At 50.4% G+C, this 21110-nt stretch overlaps 1 protein-coding gene across 1 annotated transcript; it reads right to left on the reverse strand.

Annotated features, from left to right (window-relative positions):
* Positions 1 to 11076: 11076 nt before the first annotated feature.
* On the reverse strand, positions 11077 to 14790 carry LOC104498131 (perilipin-3-like). The gene is made up of 7 exons (XM_010141472.1): positions 14719 to 14790; positions 13732 to 13927; positions 12836 to 12918; positions 12348 to 12603; positions 11940 to 12136; positions 11680 to 11808; positions 11077 to 11499 (listed from the first exon to the last, which is right to left on the reverse strand). Exons 1-7 carry the CDS (start codon positions 14788 to 14790, stop codon positions 11077 to 11079), a joined length of 1356 nt encoding a protein of 451 aa, XP_010139774.1.
* Between the last annotated feature and the right edge of the window lie 6320 nt (positions 14791 to 21110).

The following is a 21110-nucleotide window of genomic DNA, read 5'->3' on the forward strand; positions in this document are numbered from 1 at the left end:
GGAAAGGATCTCAGAAACTGAATGGGGAAAGTCACTGAGCCATAGATGTGCCACTGCAAGTGTTAATGTGGCAGCACCCTGGAGGATTCAGAAGCTGCTGAGTACAGGACCGTGCTTTGCTCTCGTTGCTCCACGACCAGTCTCTACACAGAGCGCACAGACGGGCACTGCCTCTGCTGCAGCCCTGCCGGCACAGCTCACACAGCCCCTCTCAGGTGGGCTCGTTTGCTGGGGCTGTGCTCAGGAGGGGCTGCTCTGGGAGCAGGGAGGATGGTCTACTCCTCCTCCTGAACCCAGCACTGGAAGCACAAACAAGCTCCCACAAGACATTGTCTCACCGTTGTTTCAGCCACCGTTTCCCCAGTGCCTCCCTAACAATGACCGATGGACTCGTGGCAAAGATTTTTCAATTTGAAAAATCCATTCTCGTTTCAGAAATCATCCTCCTCTGAGCTCATCCATTTGTCACAGATTGCGTGGCAGAGCTGGGGCTGCAGTCGGCACTGCCGGCACACTCCTCTTCAGCGGGGAAGCAAAGGCCTGGGGAAAGCTTGAGCAGAAATCACGTCAATTACAGCCTGGGCAGAGGATAATAAACCATTGACTTTGCTTCAAAATAATTAATGAAGGAACACCAAAAAGCACTAAGAAGCAGGTTGGACTTTGGAAAATATTGTCATGATTATCAGCACTTTAGGGCAGCTCTTATTCTTTCAGGGTTTAGACTCTTTTTCCTCTCTCATGCCGAAGGGCATCTCACATGGAGGTCACCCAGGAGTGGAGGCACACGACTGGCTGTGGAACAGGCAGTGCACGAAGAGGTCCAGATGCTCGGCTCCATGCTGAGACCATCCTTGCAGATGCTGCAGAAACAAGTGGCACAGAACACCACTTGAACACCAGACCTCAAACCTCAGTTCAGATGTGGGGCTTTCCCAGAAGCCACAAAAGTTTTCTGCAACCCATGTAACCTCCTCCAGCTCCTCCGGTTCTGGGAGCATGGATGAAAATTCTCCAGATAGTCCTTTTGCAAGCTCTCCCCTAATTAAAAGCAGGATGCTGAGAAATCACTTATCCTCATCACAGCTGTGGCCTGAGGGACCGCATTAGGTGGCTGAACTTTGGTGCAATCTTTGAGGATGATGTTCACAGGCCTGGAGGCTCCTCCTAAATTTTTTATCCCCCACAGAGGAGACCGCTGTGGGCTCCTCAGTAGAAACAGAGTCGCCGATCTGATTCAAGCAGAGAAGCAGCCTGAGAATTTCTTTCCTGCTTCCAACAGAGCAACTTCCCAAATCAAACGCTCTGATTGTAACCAAATCAAATTCTACCCAAATGAGAAGTACAGGGAAAAAGACAGACAAGTGCGCTGCGTACGCTGGTCTGCTCCCATCAGGTTTACTGGTGTGTGTGATTCTCAGCGCCCTCCAGCAGCCCTGCAGGCCCCTATGTGGATGAACACCCTGACACCTTGGATGCCATCCTTTATGGGGTTCCTGGTGACCCCCCCAGCACCCCCAATGCCCCGAGAGCAGGAGGAGCACCACAAAGGAGGTGGTGGCAGGTCGTCCTGCTCAGCAGCAAGGTCCCCTCATCACTGGGCTCCAGCACCCCTCAGGGAGGAGGGCATCCCCAGCTCGCAGCCAGTAAATGTTGATGGCATCTCTGCCTTTTGCATTCTCCTCCGTCTATAAGGAATTCTTTTCTGAGCCCCTTAACAAATACCAGCTCCTCCTAGTCATTATCTGCCAAGGGCTCCTGGGAGCTTAACCCCTAATTAGGGTGAAGATTTCCAATAACAGGTACCTCGCAGCTCCTGAAATCACTGTGAAATTGCAGCAATCGGTCCCCCTGCAAAGCCCACAGTCATTACCAAAATCACCCGTTCCATGTTCCTCCTCAGGTATCTCCTGACTCCCTAAATGAGGGAGGTCAAACAGGAAAAAAATAAAAGCACCTTTGAGGTTTCTCTCCAAACCAAAGTGTGTTCCAGTGAGGTGACACCAAACATTTCTGTACTGCTCATGTGTCTCTGATGGAGCAGTGAGGCTCCCCTGGGAGCTTCTCACATGTATTTTCCTGTGTTAAACCCAGAGACCATGATAAAATAAATTGGACCTTTCAGTTTTTCCTGAGGAGGTGGATTGTCTGGGAGAAGAAAAAAACATAACAAAAAACAGTCTGCATAGGCAGACTGTTAACAAATCCAGGTCATCCTAATGAGCGTGTCCCCCTCCACCTATCACAGCAATCCTCCTTCTCTCCTAAGACCCTCATTGCCCTTTCCACCCCAGAAACCCAACCATCAAGTCTCCTCCTGAAGAAAAAAAACCAGCTTTTTGTAAGGATGTAAGGAATGGGATGAGAAGGGCTCAGGCTGCAAGGATCAGAGAGGGGAAGCCATGCCCTGGTCCTGCAAGAGTTCCTTTGTCACCACTTCACCAGGCACAAGGGACACATCTTCTCCACATGTTAGCAGGGACCTGGGTTAACCTAAACATCCATGACATCCATCTATGATGGGTAGAGGTCACCTACTATGTCCTGCCCTCTCCCTCAAAATCCATATTTACTTGCCTCTAGCCAGGACTCCAACTCTTTTTCCTAACCCCTTGTGCCTGGAGATCCTCTGGTAAAGTTAAGGTTGTCCTGTACCTCTCTTCCTCCAAAGCCTTGCCAGTTGCAGAGAGAATAACACTTCAGGTGCTCATCTCGCTGCATTATGGATCACCCAGCAGCAGGTTTTCAGGCCTATTTATGTACAAGTGGGAAAGAAAAAGAAGTTAAGGGAAAAAAAAAAATAATCAAACTCTTCAGGGTCTCCTGGAGCTGCAGCAGCAAGGACAGAGTCTGTGCCAGGTGAAAGAGCTGCGGGCTCTGCCAAAGGCAGCAGCCATGGTCCTGCCCAGGAGGGACTGGGGGCTGCCACTGAGCTCTTCCCAATTGGTTACAAATGCTATTGGGCTTTGCAGCAGGACCTGGCAGCCTTTGCAGCTGCTGGCGTGTCTACACTAAGAGGAGCAGCTCATTAAAAACCCAGCTTGTGCAAAAAGGGTGACGGGAATAATTCAGCTGGGGTGTCAGCCCTTACCTCCTTTTTCTTAGGAGAATCACAACAGGACCTTCCACCCACAGCAGTAACTCACATTTTGGATTGCTCTGATCCAAAAAGCACATCCAGAGACCACCAACTTCCCGCTGGGACTTCAGCTGAAGAACAGACACAACAGGAACTGCACCCAGATTTTGGGGCTGACTGAAGGAAGAGCGCTTGTCTTCACCCACAGCCCTCCGGCCTCGGTCCCAGGGCACACACAGTGCTCTAGATGAAAAGACAAACGGGTCTAATTAAGCAAAAAGACTGAGCAGGCAAAGAACAAAACCGGGTCCAAAGGCAGAAATTTCACACAGAACAAAACTGCAACAACAGTTCTCGACTGTGATGCCTTTGGGCTGCCAGCCAGCCGGGCGCTCTGCTCGGCACCACAGGCTTCGCGCTGGTCCGGGGCTGCAGGGTCTGGCTGACAAAATACCCCACCCCTAAGGAAGAAACGGACACAACATCCAGGGCAGACCAAGACTGGCTGATGAGCAGAGCCCCCAGCCCGGTGACTCTGCCAGTGCCCTGTGTCCCACGCTGGTGTCCCCCCCAGGCAGCACTAGCAGTCAACACGAGTGAACGTCACTGGTTACAGCTGCCTGCAGGGAGTCTACTGAGCTCGGCAGGTATCCGCTGCGTTCCCCAGCCTGGCTCCCAGCAGGCAGAGCTGATTCAGCCAACTCCTGTCAGAGCAGACATGTTGCTGCAGCACTTGGAATTCATGTCATTTGTTTGAGTTTGTTTTTATTTTTTCCCTTCAGGAAAAGCAGCCAATCTCGCACAGCATTTCCTACATTGCTCTACCTGTTGATGTTAATAACTGCAATGAGTCTCCAAACCTCCTCATTTCCTCAGAGGCAGCAAAATAAAGGATTTCAAAGGAGAGCAGAGTGCTCAAAAGAAGCAGCAGAGAAGTTTCAGACATTAGGGTTCCAAATTTCAGGTCCATTATTGGCACACAGATGCTCAGATTGATGTGGGGCTGTGGCGTGCTGAAGCTTCAGGGAAGCGCATGAGAAGGGATGCCATTAGAGAAAGGACACCACAATTACCGACGGCAACTTCCAAATCAGCAGTGCCCCCCTGGGCTGCAGGGATTCATCACTTCCAAATAGGTTTCCACCCCCACCCCCTCCAAATTTCTGGTTTAATGTTCAGGGAATGTGCAAACTGGTCATTTTGCAGTACTTGTACCTCATGGACAGGCATGAGGTGTGATGATTTTGCAGTCTGGCACTCAACAAAAACCTCACATAAATCACATCTTGGAGTTTGCTTTCTCTGATGATTTTTTAAATTTTTTTTTATAGAAGCTCTTGCAAATGGGATTCTTGGGAGAAAATGGAAAGAGCCAGCTCAACCACAGGGGAACAAAACCACCCTCTTGGGGCTTCTGTCCTTCACCTCCTTTATTCTGCAGGGTTTGCTGCAGTCTCTCTTTGGAGCCAAGCTCGTCACAGCAATATTGACAACAGGAAGGTTGGAAAACTGAGCCAGGATCTGCAGAAGCACCAGACGTGAAAGCGGTACATGGTGCCTGGAAAGGGCTCTCCCTTTTTGCGAGAGTTTGCTGTACGGCTTTAAAACCCAAGATGTAGAAGTGCACCAGGTTTTCTTACCTGTGGCAGAAATTCTCCAGTTGTGACAGTAAAACCATCAGAATAAGGGAAGCCCCTGAAATCCTGAGTTTCCTGATGTAGAAGTTTCAGCCTCACATAGGAATTTGTCAAAAGTAAAATGGAAAACATGGAGGTCAAAGATTGCATTGAAAATCTGCCTTTTAACTCTTGTTTCTGGGTTTAAATTACAAGCATCACCAAAATAAGGCCCTTTGCTTCTTCAGCTCAGCCTCCACAGCCTGGGCCTGGAGCGGGGGAGCAGTACTCAGTGAGCACGAGAGGAGCCTCACACCTGCTCCAATAACAGCTTTTATGCTGATGCGGATCCACCCTGTAGAAAGGGAGTTTCAGCCAGTGCGGGAGGCACAACCCCACCCCAGCGCAGCGTAAGGAACACACACACCAGGACATCCACACGAGAAATGTGAATCTGCAGCCCTTCAGCTCCTGAATATCTTCTCATCCTCCCGTTTCCAGAGAAGCTGATGAACTTCCAAGGGATCCGCTGCACACAAGCCTGCTCACCTGCTCCTACCGCTGCTGCCTTTCACCCCAGCACCGCTCCAGTGACACCTGTACCTGTGCTCCTCTGGTTGTACTACTCTAACTACTACCACAGACAAAGCCTAAGAGATCCTCTGCTGCTCAGCCCAGCACCACGCTGAGCCATCCCTGGAGGACAAGCAGGGAGTATTGGCAACCAGGGAGTATTGGCAACCAGGAGAGCTCAGAAATGCTCAGGTCTACCTAAGAGCTGATCCTTCCTTGGTCTGCAACTGCTCCTCCAGTGGCTGCGCCATCAGTGAAACAAAAGCCTTCACGCTGTCTGCAGCTGAGGCAGCCCTCCTTGGTGTCATGGCTCAGCCTCACTGGGAGGATAAGGGAGTCCAGACTAGAGCTCACCAGTGTGGAACAGCCAGCCACAACATCACACAGGCTGAACATCATGCCTTGATCTGCTGAGGACCACTGGGAGGGAGCAGGGCAAGAACACGTGCAATGGGAGACTTTACAAGCAAAAAAAAAAATATTTCAAAACCCTGAAATTGCTTTTCTCCGTGCAGGTGTGGCCAAACAGTTTTACAGGCTAAACAACTGCATTTGGTTTGTCATTTGTTTGGTAAACCTCATATTTTCAGCTATAATTACCCCGTCAAGGCAGCTAAATGGAGATGACATATAAAGTGACCTTCAGCTTCCAGCTGCAGTAACCATCCCCCAGGAGAGGTGGAGCAGGGAGGGGAGGCAGAGAGCCCGTCCCCAGGCAGAGGTGCCCACAAACAGGCCAGCCAGATGTTCCTCCAACATCAGCCGCTTCAGGCAGAGCAGCATTTCAGCAAGGGCAGCACATGCAAAACCAAACTATTTGATTTCTCTGCCAGGGGAGGGGCCACTGTAAGATGCAGGTGGTTGGAATTTCCTCAGATGGACAAGCTCAGGATGTCTTTTGTCCCATGGAATAACAGCTCTGTAAAACCCAGGGATGTGATGATACATGGTGGGGTCCGTGCAGGAGCAGCAACATGCAGTGTACATCTCCCAGTGTCCCTCTTGCAAAGGAGTAAGTTTTTCTCCCACGTTTACTTGCCAAAGGGCAGAGATATTTTGCCTTGCACTGAGGCGCTCAGTGACACCTCTTGATAAGGTACACACAGAGTGCGTACCTTTAAAAGAAGGAGGCTCTAGGTTCCTGCCATCTGGTTCCTCTCCTGTCCTCCAGCCTTCTCCACCTTGCCCAAGTCCTGCCTCTGAGCAGCACTCTCCCATTTTCCTGCTCCAGTCTTCTACATTCTCGGTTTATCTCTCCTCCTCCACTCACCGAATTCTCACCTTTAACCCCAGTCCATTGTTTTCCCATCCAGCCTCTCTGGTTGTCCCCGGCTCTCCTGGTGTCTCCTCCAGCTCTCTCTCACATTCCCATCCCACCTATCCCCAGCCTTACTCTTACACCCTTCCCTTCCTCCTTGCTCTTACCCTCACTTCGCTTTCCCCGATAATCCCCTCTAACACCTCCCATGGCACCATGGGCACACTTCCAAGGCATGGGGCGGCACATGTGGAGAAATGGGCAGGAACCTGCCTGTTTGCCAGCCTGCACAAGGCTCCTGTTGGAGTTTGAAACAAGCTTAACAGCAAATAGACAAAAAGAAAACATCAGTACCGAGGATGGGGTAAAACCCAACCACGTGAGCACGCAGCTTGTTAGTCACCCTCCGGATCACCCGCCCTCCGCATCCACCGCTGGAGAATCTCAAGCCACTGCCGAATCTAAACAAATATGAGAATCAGAGGGAGGCACGGAAGTCAATGCTGCAAACTAACGGCTTTTGCAAATGGATTTTCATTACCGTGGGGGCAGACGCTGGTGTCCGGAAAGCACCACAACAAGGGTAATTATTTGCTGGCAGTGCTCTGTATTCACTGAAGGAACTTTGCCTTGTTTGCAACAGGAAAGGGCAGCTGAGCTATCGATCTGGTCGGATGCCTGTCACTCCTGGAGGCATCAGAGGGTTTAACAAGCCACGCAGAGACCATATTGGAATTGTCACAAGTTCACGCTTGGTTTGTAAGGCAATTTGAAGCAGATTTATTGACCCTCTTCCCTTCCCTCCCATCCACAGGGCACAGAGGGAAGGAAAGCTCAAAGTCCAGCTCAAAGTCCTGCCAGGACCTGCCAGAAGAGGCCCCTGGCAGAAGTGTCTGACAGAAGGAAGAGCTGAATGCTGACACCAGCAAAGATTTTAGCTGGAAAAGTGTTGGCGAGTTGGCAGTACAGGTTGCTACAAAATACTGCTGCTAAAAGCACACGTCCTTCTCCAGCAAACAAATGTATATTCTCAGAGGGTCTTAAATCCACAAAAGTCTCACCTGATCATTTCAGCTTGGCACAATCCAGCTCAGAGTACAGGGAATCTCCTCCAGGTTTCTCCACCATGCTCTGGAACACTTGGCTTTCTCCTCTCACACAAGGAGGTGCAGTAAGAAAGGGAAAGTATGGGAGGGTTACAGTAGGAGAGCACAGCACCCAGTACTGGCCAGCAAAATAGAATTCCTGTCTGCCCCCCTCAGACAGCAGCAGGAGGAATACCTAGCAGAGCAGGTCCCACAATCCAATTTTGCTCCCCCACTGGCCAGTCACAGCACCTTCATCTTCCAGCACTGAGGGCAGCACCTTCACCCCATTTCCATTACAAATTAATTCCAATATTCTCTGAAGGTCTTGAAGTTCCCCAACCACAGACACTTAAGGCGATACAAAAAATTGGAACCCAGACAGCTCATGCCTGAGCAGGGCCCCAGGTAGCAGAGCAGCCAGGGAAGGGTCACAAACCTTTTTAAACACAGTGTTATTTCACAGCAGGCAATAGTGCAGCTTTCACAGAAATGACGACAACGTCCATGTTTCTCAACGCACTTGGATGTGAAAAGGGGAAGTTAACCTCCTTGCAAGCAACTGGAGATTTTGCCTTTCAGCACTTGCTGAGAACTTCAGTTTCCCAATGCTATCGCCTTCATGACAAAGCTATTTGAGAAACCCTCTGAAAGCAGGTACCCTTGCCAGTCAGGGGTCATAGCAACGTGTTGGCTAACACCTCCTAACTCAGCTCCTGAAAAATGACAGCCTCAGGGAGTGATGCCCAAGGTAACCTTCACCCAATGCCCACCTGTTCCCTGACCTAGAAGGCAGGCGTTCGAACAATGAACAGCAGGGATTGGATAAAGACAGGAGTGCATGGACATGAGAATTAAATAATTAAAGTGTTAAGCAAGCCGGCAGAGAGAGAGGGTGGCATCTGCCAAGAGGGAAGTAAGGAGCAAGTGCCCTTGTGGTTGCATTTAAAATCCCTGTCAGCCCGTAACCAAGCTGTCACATGTGACCACAGCATAAGCAGGGAGGAACAGCAGTAGGGGAGGGGAAGGTATAGTCACTCTGGCTATAGTTATCAAGGAACATTATTACCTCATTTCCAAGGGCTACCGAGAGCCAGGAGAGACACCTCAAAGCATGTCTTTCCTTGCCGAGGTGTTTGTCTACTGTTGTCGTGTACCAATGCATCTTATTTCTACTCCCAGTTTCCTTCCACCTTTATCCTCCTGCTGATTCTGCAAGGAAGAAGAAACCTAAACTACTCCTAGACAGGGCTCTGTCTCTCTTGGTGAGAATTTGGTCCTTCTTGCTTGGTGTAACACATCTCCATAGTTCCTTGAATCTTTGGGGGTTAAATAAAAGGCAAATCACATGCAGAGGCTTCCACTCAAGTCTCCCCTTCTCAAGCAAAGCTTTAGGAGCTGCTCTGAGAACACCATTTTACCCTACCTGTTGTAGGCCATGGTCACCACAGCAGCCCCGCAAAAGCCCTACAGGTGCTGGGCTGTTCTGCAACAGCTCCAGCACAGGGAACCAGGGAGACCCCCGTCACACACAGCATTTAAGTTCCCACCTACAGCTACAGAGGGGCCCGTGAGCTGTGCACCAGGCTCCCAAGAACAGCCAGCAGTGTTTGCAGGAAATAGGTTTAATCAACAAGCAAGAACATGCACCAGTGATCCATAAGCAGCATGACTCGCTAGGCTAAGTGCTACATTAATATAGATCAGATGTGCTGCACTGACAAATCAATATCAAGCAGGGGTGTCCAGCCATGTCTTAGAGCTCTTTTAGCTAGACCTGTTCAAAGCCAGGATTGGAGCACTCCTAGCAAGCAAGGGCAGCTTTGCTGTTGAGAAGACAACACACAGCATTGGTCTGGCCCCAACGCTGCTTGCAGTTAGCGCCCCACTCTACAAGTTCAGCGGTAATGGCATTAGGCAGACTGGACCTGCCTCTCTGAGCTCTTTTGCAACCAGAAATTGCTCAGCTGTAATCAGAGAGCATGCAGTGGAGAGATGACCCCCACAATTCCTCTCAGATCTCAATAGCATCTTGGCCTGACAACCTTGATTGCCTTCAACACAAACTACTTGCTACAGGAGGAATGCAGGTTGGACAGTGTCCGATAGCCTTTGACGCGCTGAGCTTGGTGTAGCACAGAGTCCAGTCCAGCTTCATCAGGGAGTTGTGGGGCACCAGTGGAACACCCGATGCCAAAACGTAAGGAGCACGTAGTCCTGCCACAGTGCAGCACACCACCATCGCACAGTCACATGGGAGGAGGAGTGTTGTTGGAATAGTAACCACTCCTGTTAGAGAGAAGGAAGTTCCACTTCCTCAAGTCTGTATTTACTCTCCCAATCACTGTTTCTGACCTCCACAAAATGAGAATTTTAACGATCTTTCAAAAAAGGCTAGAAGCAGCAGTACTCACATTGGGAGCAGCTTCCACTTCTTTCCTAGAAGAGGGAACAATGAGAAGCAAGAACAGAGCTTTTCACGCAGAAGTTCAACAGGCATTTGGTCCAGCCTTAGTTACATCATTGTCTAGCAACTGCCTAGACTGTCTGACTCTTCTAAAGAGCCTTAATCTCAAGCAAAACACCTGGCCAAGAGATGTCAGTGCCTGTCAGCTACACCCTAGTTCATAGAGAGTCCACATCTCTCCCAGGCAGACACCTCTGCAGCCCACTATCCCACCACAGTCTGTGAAGTCCTCACCAGGTAGCAGCAGCAGGAGAATTAGACCTAGGAGAACCAAGGACAAAGGACACCAGACAGCTCCCCACAGCTTCTCCAAGCATGGGAAAGTGCCAGGAGAGCACATACGTGCCTCTAGGCTTGGGAGTGAGAAGGAAATGTGACTTTGTACTTCCCAGGACAGTAGCAGGGCTCACCAGCTGTAAACTTGGCTGCACCACCAACTGCTCACCAGTTCTTGCATTCCTGGCTGCGCTGTCCCTGCTCCAAAGAATAAAGTAGAGGAGTTCACAGCTGCTGAGCAATACCCACCCTTCCAGTTTTTCCTCTAAGAGAGGCTGGAGACAGTGAGGTTTTGCATGCAGTAGTTTTATTTTAAGCAGTTATGACCCAGTACAAGCAGCTTTCAGGAAGACAATTCTTTACACTACAATAGCTGAGGGTTTAAGACCAACAGCAATCACCAGACAGAACGCAGGCAGTGCCTGGGTACACCAGTGAAGGACATCCCATAGACAGCTTACCAGGGAGGAGGCACATTGCAGAGCTTCAGCTCTGTTCTACTTCTGGCCCAGAGCTCAGCCAACATTGCCAAAGGCAGCTACAAGCACTTAAGAGCAGCCCTGCTACTTCTGCCACCTTCCTAAGAAGCTCCTAAGGATTTAGTCACCAGTACCCAATAGTTACCCAAGATAAGACAGCTCCAACCTCAGCTGAGGAGTGGAGTTTTGTAAAGACCAAGCTCAGAGTCATGCCAGGCAGATCTGTGCTCGTGACCTTATCCTTTACATGAGCGTGGTGGAGGCTTCATGATGCCCTGCTCCTGTTGTCTCTGCCACTTCTTCCTCCTCCTGTGAGGGTTCATCCTCCTCTGATGTATCATCTTCCTCCTCCTCCCTTGGGGAGAACGGTCCCACTAGCCAGGACAGAGGTATGTTGTTCTTCAAGTAGTTCAGCAGCTCCTCCATGTACTCCTGGATCACAGCCAGCTTCCTCTGGCTCTGGGTCAAGACACTGCTGGACAAGTCCTGGAAGGAGTTTGCTGCCAAGAAAGAAGCACGAAGCTCCTCTATGGTACTAAGAGATTGTTTCACCTTATCCTGAAGACTTGACGGAAGGCCTCGGATTGCAGACACTATTTTACAGCAGGTGATGTGCAGCTGCTGTGTGATACTGTGTGCCATGAGCAGGGCCAGAAACTCCATCTCCTGAGAGGAGGCAGGAGTAAGTAACTTAAAATTAAAAAAAAAAAAAATCAACGGGGTACCCAGAAACCTTTACTACCCAGGGAGGTACCTCAGGCTCTGCAGAGCTTTCTTCTCCACTCTCTTTGAAAGACTTGCTACTCCAACGGGGTACCCAGAAACCTTTACTACCCAGGGAGGTACCTCAGGCTCTGCAGAGCTTTCTTCTCCACTCTCTTTGAAAGACTTGCTACTCCATTCCAGCCACATCTGGCGTAGCTTCTCCTGGCCCTCCTGAAGCTTTTGATTAAATCCTTGCTTAAACACTTCAATCTGTGGCAGGGGAAGATCAGAGTGTCAAGACATATCTGCTGGTGAACCGTATAGCTCTTTATCACAGCAATGAAGTTGAAACCAAGCCAACAATTTGTTTCTCTACTTCCAGGAGTCTGGGCTCTACCTACCAGTTCAATGATGCAGTGAAGCTGTGCAAGGGCCTTCTGCATGCCCTGCCAGACCTGCTTCATTTTGTTAGTTGAGTGCAGATAGGCAAACTGGCGAAGTTCATCAGACAGGGATCCCAATCGCACAAAGTATCTCCTTTTCTCCTGCTGCTCCTCCACAGACATGATGTCTGCACCCTCAGCTGCTGCCAGTTTGGCTGAGGAAAGAGAGCGCACCTCTAAGTGGCTGACCAGCAATGATTGCCACAGAGCTAACAAGTATCAGGGGACCTTGGACTAGGAGCCAGGTAACCTCCAGCATAGCACTTCCCATTAGCCCCATTCCAGAGCAGTGCAGTGAGGAATGGGGCTGACCATCACCATTCTGATGGGACCCGTTACAGGTAGTCACACATGACATTTCCTTACCTAGTTCCTCATTTCCAATAGGTAGAGAGTCATCTTCTGTTGTCCCCAGCACATCTTCTGCTCCACTTACAGCTGTCTGGCCCACTCTGGAGTCCCTAACCACCTCCACGCTGCTGGTCACTGCAGATCTGGCAGCCTCCATGCTGCTCTGAAGAGTTTCCTTAGTGGCATCTATCACCTCCATCACTTTGCTGCTCACAACATCTTTGGCATTGGCCACCCTGGATGATATCTGCTCTTTTGTGTCAGAGAGAATCTGTGGAAGCAGAGACTTATGATGCAGTCCTTTACTCTGACATGAGTACACTACAACTCTGAATTGCACCAAGAGGACAATTAGCACAGTGGCTACCAAGTATTCACTCCTGGGGGAGTGCACTATGCACACAGAGGTAGTTCGTTCCTCATACAAGAGCCTACTACCCTCCCCAGGTTGCAAGAACCAGGCCCCTCCAGCAGCCAGGGCCAGCACAGCCTTCGATTCTTACCTGTTCCACTGGCTTTTGAAGGAGTGGGAGCTTTTCCCCTAGTTTATCCAAGCCTTTGGAGGCGTACTCACTTGCTGCAGCAACTGAAAAGAAAGCGTGTGTCAAAATTTGGTTTTCTGCAATTCCATGTGAAGTTCTACCTTTCTGAGAAAGTTTCTCTGCAGGGAGCCTAGATCAAAGTCTCCATTCAGATCAGCAGGCCCAGGCGTATTTTAAGCTGAATTCACAGAACAGCTGGTCTTGGTCTCCTCATAGATCTGTTCACTCTGACAGCAGCCAGTTTCCACTTGTACAGACATAGCCGCCTACATGGGATCCCCTCCTGCAGCTTCTGGAGCTCTTGACTAAAGGGGTGCACAGCCCTCATCTCTGCCCAAGCCTCCACATCCAAGATCACACAGTGACTGATGGGGGAGTGTTGCCCACTCTGGACTTACAGTGAGCTCAGGTCTGTCACGTGGACTGTTCTGTCATCAGGAACAGTCCCTCTCTCATTCAGAGGTGCTTCTCAGGTGCCACAGCCACATTCTTTAAGGGCCACAGCAAACAGGACCTATAGATGTAACTGTCCTCCTAGAGGAGGCTTTTTCCTGTAGCCACTATGAGCTTGTAAGAATGCAACTATATGCATCTGCCACCTAATACTTTGGACCTCACGTGATCAGTTTTAGGAAGTCAACATCAGAGTCAAGTTCTGGTCCTTGAGGGAGCAACCCTCCATCACACTGCTTGGACTAGGACTCAGCTTTTTAGCTTTACTTTTAACCCAGGAGTTATCCTTTTAGAGTGGTGATGGAGAGTGGCATTTCCCACATCCCAGGACTCCTTCCAGAGCTGGAAGGAACCAGAGAGTCCGTCACAAGCAGGTGCAAACCTGCCCTCCTACAGGGGATTACCATGAGGCTCCAGTGTAGCCAGAACTGGCTGCACGCAGCTGGCTGTGGCTTCAGCCACACTCTTCACTCCTTCCTCCGCGGCATCACACACAGATCTGATGTAGGGGTGGCTCTCCTTAGTGGAGGCATAAGCTGTGGAAACTATGTCACAGGCAGAGCTGACCAAGGTCAGGTTAGCCACCTGATCTGCTGCATCCTATAAGAGAGAAAAAAAAAAAAAGCAAGCCCTTGTCACAGGCAGAGCTGACCAAGGTCAGGTTAGCCACCTGATCTGCCGCGTCCTATAAGAGAGGAAAAAAAAACAAGCCATGAAGACTCCAAACACAACTCTGAGCTTCCTATGAAGTTTTGCCCCAAAAATTCCCTGGATACCTGCTTTAAAAAAATCTACAATTCAGTTGTGAAACAAGCTGTGGAGCACTGACATCTATGGCTGGTCCATTCTTGAAAGTTCTTCCTCTAGCACAATGCTACCCAAGGGACAGCTGAGTTTGTGGGCAACCTCAATACTTCTGTACCCATTCCCAGCTCTAATTCATTTGGTATTTAACAAGCTAACAACCCTGGAAAAGTTTCAGACAGGATCAAGTTAGTTTCAAGGTGACAGACTCCACACTAGCCTGCAAGAAGCATGCTGCTGGGCATGGGAGCAAAGCAAGAGCAGCAGGTTTCAGGGCTGCAGAAACATGGGAGCCTTTCCACAGAAGCATTGCCTGTAGCAAGCCAGAATCTCCAACTTGGTCGAAGAAGGGTTTTTCCTGGCCAAGGACCAGGCTATTTTGCTTAGCCTAGGAGGTTACTTACAGAGTCTTCAGACCTACTCTTTTGTCTGTGCTGTCATCAACAACATCCAGAGCAGCTGCAGGGCACAGCCTGAGCAGAAAAAACACTCCTCTCTCAGTGGAGGCTTAGGTCCCCCCAGCCACAGCAGAGCCATCTCCTCATACCTGCACCCAGGAGCTGCCACTCCTCCCATGGAGCACCTACCTGCTGCTCTTCCTCCTTCACCTCCAGCGAGCTCTTGGCAGCTTCCTCTTTGTCAGGCATAGCAGAGGCCATTGCAGCTGGAATGCAGATAGCACCATGGTGTTAGGATGAGGAAAAGACAAAGCACTGTGTGGGCCTCCCGAGGGATTCCTCTTCCCGGGGAGATTTCCTTCTGACCTCATTAAAGGGAGAAGTTCCTCTACTACCCATTAAGGCAAAACACCCTCAGAGGAGTGAGGAGAACACCCAGGAGAACTCATCAAGGATCATAGTGCTTATTATCAATATATTTAGAGGAGCCACTGGGCATCTCCTTCCTCCCCAGCAAGGCTTCAAGGAAGTCTGGCATTCGAAAGTAGTAACAGCAGAACCAGGAGAAGAGCTGCCCTGCTGCTGTGAGCCCACCCCAACCAGCACCAGCTTTTCCCTCAAACCCAGCACAGACTGTATCTAACCTCTGAGGCAGGACCACAAGCAACATTGTGTTAACAAAGACTAATTGCATAATTAAGCCAGGTAAGAAACATCTACATACAAACCAGGAGTTCATAGAACACTTACAGCCTTTATACCCCAAAACCTCAGAACAGTACCTTTGTGTCCTGGTGGAGGTGAGCAGATGACCAGCAAGGAAGAAGCAAACACCACACCATGACCCAGCATCCCTGCTCTGCCTTTTTATGCTGGCTGGGCAAGTGGGGTAAGGAGGGACCCTCAGTGACTGACAGCTCTGGGAAGCAGCAGAAAGGAGCCAGTCTCTGTCCTGGCTAATTAGAGGTGGAATGGGGCAGAGATGGGCCCTGCTGCAGCTCGTTAATTAATCAGGCAGGTACACCTTGCCCTGCATAGAGGAGCTCTCGTTGAGGTCGATGCTCCTCCCGAATGGGAGGTGCGGCTGGCATGGACCATGCACCCTCTGCGGTCCTGCCTCAGACCACGCACCCTCTGGAAATGGCAACTAGTTTTGTTTTTGTTTTTGATGAGAAACAGTAGCCAGAAAAGCAAATAGACTAAAACAAATCCAGAGAAGGGCTTCACACCTCCTGAGGGATTCCTATCGCTTTGACCCACTACTGCTTCCTGTTTAATGACAGAAGCAGCTGCTCAGGTGCTGCCTATTGGTAGAAGCGCTGGAACTCAAGGTTCTCATCTGAAAGTCTCCAGAGAGCCCAGTCGCTCAACATCTTCCCCACAGGCCATAGGGTTGAACAGCACATGCTCGAGATTGATGGGTAGCCAGGTTGGAGCCCTCGGCTTGGGTTCGGCGCATACTTTCTGGGCTGACCTGACTCGTGCCATCGCTCTCAGACAATCCACTGTCCTTCAGACACAGTTGCACAACAGCCCGCTGATCTTTGCAGGCATTTGGGGAATCGCAGCTTCCATTCGTTCCTGTGCTGGGGGTGGTGTCTGGATACCCAGCAGCCTGGGGGAGGCCAGCCATGGGCCTGCCCCCTCAGCAGATCTTCGCCTCCTCGCAGAATGACCCTTCTGATTCTCAGACCACGCAGGGTCCTGATTCGTGGTATTGGGCACCTTAGTGGGAAGAGGGAAGCCTGGGTCTGGGTCCTGCAAGGACTCTCCCTATGTGCAATCTAGTGACTTTGAAGTACAGAAGTCTTGGAAAAGGCTCTTGTTTAATTTAGAGAGGAGCAATTATGCTGAACAAGCCGTTCCAGGAGCAGGGGACTTCCCACGGATCTGTGTCTTGGGGCTGCTTTTCTCTGGCTTTTCTGACGATTCGTGAAGACTGAGTCACAACACATGCTTCTCTTCAGAGGAGTCATTGCCGTGGACCACTCTCCTCTGGGTCAACTCTTTGTTTGATCTTATCGGTATCTTGATGTCCTTGATGATATGAAGCCCGAAATCAACTGAGCAGTTCGCACATTATATGGGGGAAGGGAAAACAGTCACACAAATGCTCACAGATCGTGGCTCCTTGACACACCAGATTAAAGAGAAACAGGGCACAGCGCTGGGACACAGCAGCTGTTCCTAGATGTTGTTATTGATGAGCAATAAGATTATTTAAGGGGCCCTTCATTTCTAAGTTTGTCTGAGGTGCCAAAGTCCTTCGCAGTCCAGGTTCCACATGTCTCTGTAGGGGTTATCTGCAGCTCTCCTCATGTCCCTGGATTTGGAACAGTACGAGTAATTCAGTTGCTCTGGCGGTGGACACTAAGTACCAAAGATCCTAATTTTTACACTAAATACAGGCATTAGTTGTGGTTTCTCAGGCACATTTAATGCTAAACTCAGCATTAGAAAAAGATTTTTAAAACCCCACTTTTGACTGGCTCTGGCTGCACCAAGATCACAGTGCCATGCAGTCTTCTGAACGATGAGTTTGGGTGATTGTGAGGCTGCAGAATAAGCCTGTAGTAATGGCCATGAAACTGCTGGCAAGAGTGCTGCTAGTGCTGCTGGAGGCTAATCCGGAAAACCCGGAGGTTCTGGGATACCGGCTCTCCCTATCACCATAACAGAGGACACAAGAATCTAAATTCCTCTGTACGATCCCTTGTGTCTTTCCTGCAAAAGAGGAGAGAAATCCTCCAGGTACGAACTGTCCTCCAGACAGGGCCTGAAGCAGTGGTAAACGTCAGGCCAAATGGTCCATCATCCCAGAAGAAGGAGCAAAGTGCCCTTTGCCTTGAGGCCTATCTTTCCCTTTCTGTTTCGGACTGTGACAGCAGCATCCCTGAAATATGTAACAGGACGTGGCTCCCACCGCTTGCCCCCCACGGCTCCCCACAGCCTCAGCTGGGAATGCCACGTGTGCAGCAGAGGCGGTAGATCAGGGGCAGAGCCCAAGCCAGGTTTTACGGTGTTGAGTAGAGAAGTTAGGGTGAGTAGGTCCTCCACCGGACAAAGCTCCTGGTAAGGCTTTGGATGGTCAGATGCATAACAGTTTGTGGCCTCGTAGAGGGACAGAAAGGTCCTTGCTGTCTTGAGCTGTTCATCCAGTTTTCTCTGCCTGAAGAGAGTCTCCTGGGGGTGTTTACATGAGAAATTGAATTTTGGACCTGCGGAAATGGGAACTACCCCTGATTCCAACCATCTTCCAGAAGATGAGCTTCATCTGGCTCATCAGTACAGCGCAAACCTTTAGAGGACCCCAGACTCCCTCAGGAGAAGGGCTGCTCCCGCTGTCCCACAGCCCTCGGGTGCACCGAGACAGTGAAGGATCGATTCTGACACCCTGCAAGCCTGAAAACGAAGATGCATTAATGTTTCCGTTCTTTGCGGAGCCTGAGCTGTGCTGCAGTTAGTCGAGCAGTTAGATCTCCCAGCTCCCTCTAGCTAAAAGCTCCGGTTACAGACGGGTGCATTGGCCTGACAGCACCTGAACACCTGTGGAAAACCTTTCGAAAACATACCGACTGCCGTGGAACTGCTCCTGTCCTCTCTTACCACCTGTTTTTCACAGCTCTTCTTGAAAGCAGAATGTTTTGCTAAGCCCCCTTGGCAGGGAAAAGCTCACCAGAGGTAGAAAAGAGCGAGCAATTTCACGTTACGGGTCTGCTGCGGTTAGTCACCAGGAGGCATGTCCTAGATCTTTGTGTTCTGGCAGGAACAGAGACTTGCTACTTGGAAATTGCTGTCCAGACCCTTTGTAGCGTTGCCTGAGCCCTTCTGTCTCCGGAAGGTGTAATGAATGCGGTAGCTGTCAGCCCGCCGCGGAACTCCGCGTAACCGCTGCCCAGCCGGGTTTCGACGGCTGGGGAGTTAGGGTGATAACGGCCCCTGCGGCACGGCCAGAGCTGCACAGCACCTGTGTGGGGAAGAAAGATGAACAGTCAAAACCAAAGGGAAACACTGGGAAAATCAAAGGGGGGAGTTTCTGATGCCTGGGATCACTCGTGCCAAACTTACTGTGGTTTAACAGGCAACACTTGTCCCCTCTTCCATCAGGAGTGAAGGAAAGGCGAAGCGAAGGGGGATGGGAGGAGGTAGCCAAAGTGGGATTTTGCTGTACCTTTTTCCATAGTCCACACAATTAAGACAGAGACTAGGAAAGCTGATGGTGTGAACTGGAGAATCCTTTGTTGCCCAGTCACTAACGCTCGACAGGAAAACCTGTGCCAATCGCTCAGGCTGGAGCCAGTGCTTACAGAATCTGCATCCAGTTCAGTGTCAGGCTGCTCAAACAGTCACCAGGCGTGAGAATGCTTCCCCTGGAGACAGGCTGACTCTGAAGGACTGGACAGCACCAAGGACACTGGTCTCAAGAGGAAACTGGCATTATTTTGATGACAACATGGGTGTCATTAGGCAAAGGCAGTAATGGGTTGAGCAATATTTGGTCTTCAAAATGGACCATCATTCGCCAACAGGTACTATGAACTGTTCCACTCTGGCGTAGGAGAGGCAGCATTAACACAACAGAGATCCAGACAAAGGAGACCTTCTTCCCATCTGCTTTACCTCGGACCTGCTGAGTGTGTTGCAAGTGCTGGTAAATCCCTATCACTACAATTTCAAAGACTAGTGGGAGGACGGAGAGCTGAACTGAGCCTTGCTTGGGCAGGCTGCCTGGCCCTGTCAGCTTCTCCAAGGTATTAAAGATGGTGGGGTTTTCCCTTTTTTGTGGTGAAGCTTGTCTTGACCACACTGGACGAGGGAGAAAAACACGCTGTATTACAACAGCTAAGCTAGAAATGAGCATCTTTCTAAAGCTGCTGGATTGATGTGGCCTCGTTCTTCACACCTGGCCAAACCCTGCACCATGGCCGGTTCCTGGTAACGGTTCTGCTCGTGGATTAGAGGGCACGGGGGTAAGGAGGCCCCTGTGAAGCACCCCATAAAAGCTCCTTCCTGCACAAGGTAAGAAAAATATGCCTATCCTTGGGTGTGCTGTCAGGGTCATTCCGGCTATTGGCTCTGAAAGTGTGGCAGAGCCTCTTGTTGGGAAGAGGAGTGGGTTGCGAGTGCTCTGGGAGCTGAACTGGGCTCAGCTGGGAAAGCCAGCACCTCCGAGGAGAGGGTGTGGTGCTGTGGTGAGCTGAGTGGCCCTGCACTGACAGGGGTGGCAGTTCAGGTTTGTTTGTGGGGTGGCAGCCAAGTTCTCAGCACTGCAGGGGGGTGCTCATCTGTGCCTCTCTGCAGCTAGAACCTTCTTGGGGGATGCATGTCTGTGTGTGTGTGTGTGTGTGTGTGGCTGGGGGAGTCTTTCTTCCTATTCGCTGCTGAGAGTACCTGTTCCAAAGGAAAGACACTGCCCAAGGTGGGGACAGGGAGAACACAGGTGCTGCTGGTCTGTGAAGGGCACGAATTGTGTGTCAATCCTGTATAGAAGTTACTGATCCAACAGGTCCTGACAGTCCGCTCCAGATGGTGCCAGAGAAATTGGTGCATCAACCAGCTCCGTTAATCTCAGAGGGTCACAGCTAACCGTTTACTCTGCCTCTGTACTACAGGACAAGCATTTGCACTGGTTGCAAATGAATCGCTGCTTCTGTGCTCATTACGGCACTGATGTTTGAAGACCACAGAGCTATTGTGGGTGAGCAGGGCCCCAACCAAGGTGGAGGAGAGCCTGGGATGCTGTATCCATGACGACAGCTCTTTCCACTTTCAATCATTCGACACCAATTAGAGGTAGATTTCCCAGTGCTAATGATGGAAATAGGGAGGCTGGAGCACTGGGCTGGACCTGGGGACTGTGGGACTCTGTCCTCACTTTTGCCAGCTGCCTGCAGGGTGACTTTTTCTGAGACTGTTGGGCTCTGTGTCTCAGCTTCTCCATCTTTAAAATGGCGATCATGATTGTGACCTTTTTCCACAACATGCTTTGTGATTTGCTGATGAAAGTGCCAGAGGAGAGCTCAGGAATACTGATAATAGACTCCACACTCACCGTTAGAAAGGCAGTTCTGCTCAAGTCAAGCCACAGTCCCCTTAACCAGAGAAGCAGAGCTGCTCTGTGCAGCACCAGTTTGCAAGCCCTTGGATTTGCTTCCCTCCAGGAGGAGGAGGCGTGTTCAGTCTCTGATGCGGCTACGTGCTCACACAGGAGCTCATTTTGAGCATGTGAGTAGGGCTGTCAGGAGACAAGCTGGCTCTGCTGCCCATCAAATCTTGCTCCTTCTCTTGAGACCTGAGCAATTGACACAGAGCAACCATATGAAAGAGGTGCCTGTCCCCTAAGATGGTGCCACCATCTACCTTCTACCTTCCACCAGCATCTGTTTTAGCTGGACCAGGATTTCCAAGCAGGCTGGACCACGAAGCAACTCCTAGCTGAAGCAGGCAATAGCAGTTACCCATGAGAGACCATCCAAACCTCTCCAACAGCATCCTTAGCTCGGAGAATGATGCCCGGCAAACTGCTTGGTTGCAGTGTTGAAAATGGATCGAGAGGAAATGGCCTTCAGTTGCACCAGGGG

Source organism: Buceros rhinoceros, unplaced genomic scaffold, assembly GCF_000710305.1.
Source record: "Buceros rhinoceros silvestris isolate BGI_N320 unplaced genomic scaffold, ASM71030v1 scaffold12388, whole genome shotgun sequence".
Classification (NCBI taxonomy): domain Eukaryota; kingdom Metazoa; phylum Chordata; class Aves; order Bucerotiformes; family Bucerotidae; genus Buceros; species Buceros rhinoceros.

Bases quoted from the DNA above. Each gene is read 5' to 3' on its own strand.
- LOC104498131 (XM_010141472.1), bottom strand. From the start codon at position 14,790: ATGGCCTCTGCTATGCCTGACAAAGAGGAAGCTGCCAAGAGCTCGCTG. The intron at 12,137-12,347 runs GTAAGGAAATGT...CTCTTTCCTCAG, and splicing joins TATTGGAAATGAGGAACTAG to CCAAACTGGCAGCAGCTGAG. The intron at 11,500-11,679 runs GTACCTCCCTGG...GCCTCCTCTCAG, and splicing joins AAAGCTCTGCAGAGCCTGAG to GAGATGGAGTTTCTGGCCCT.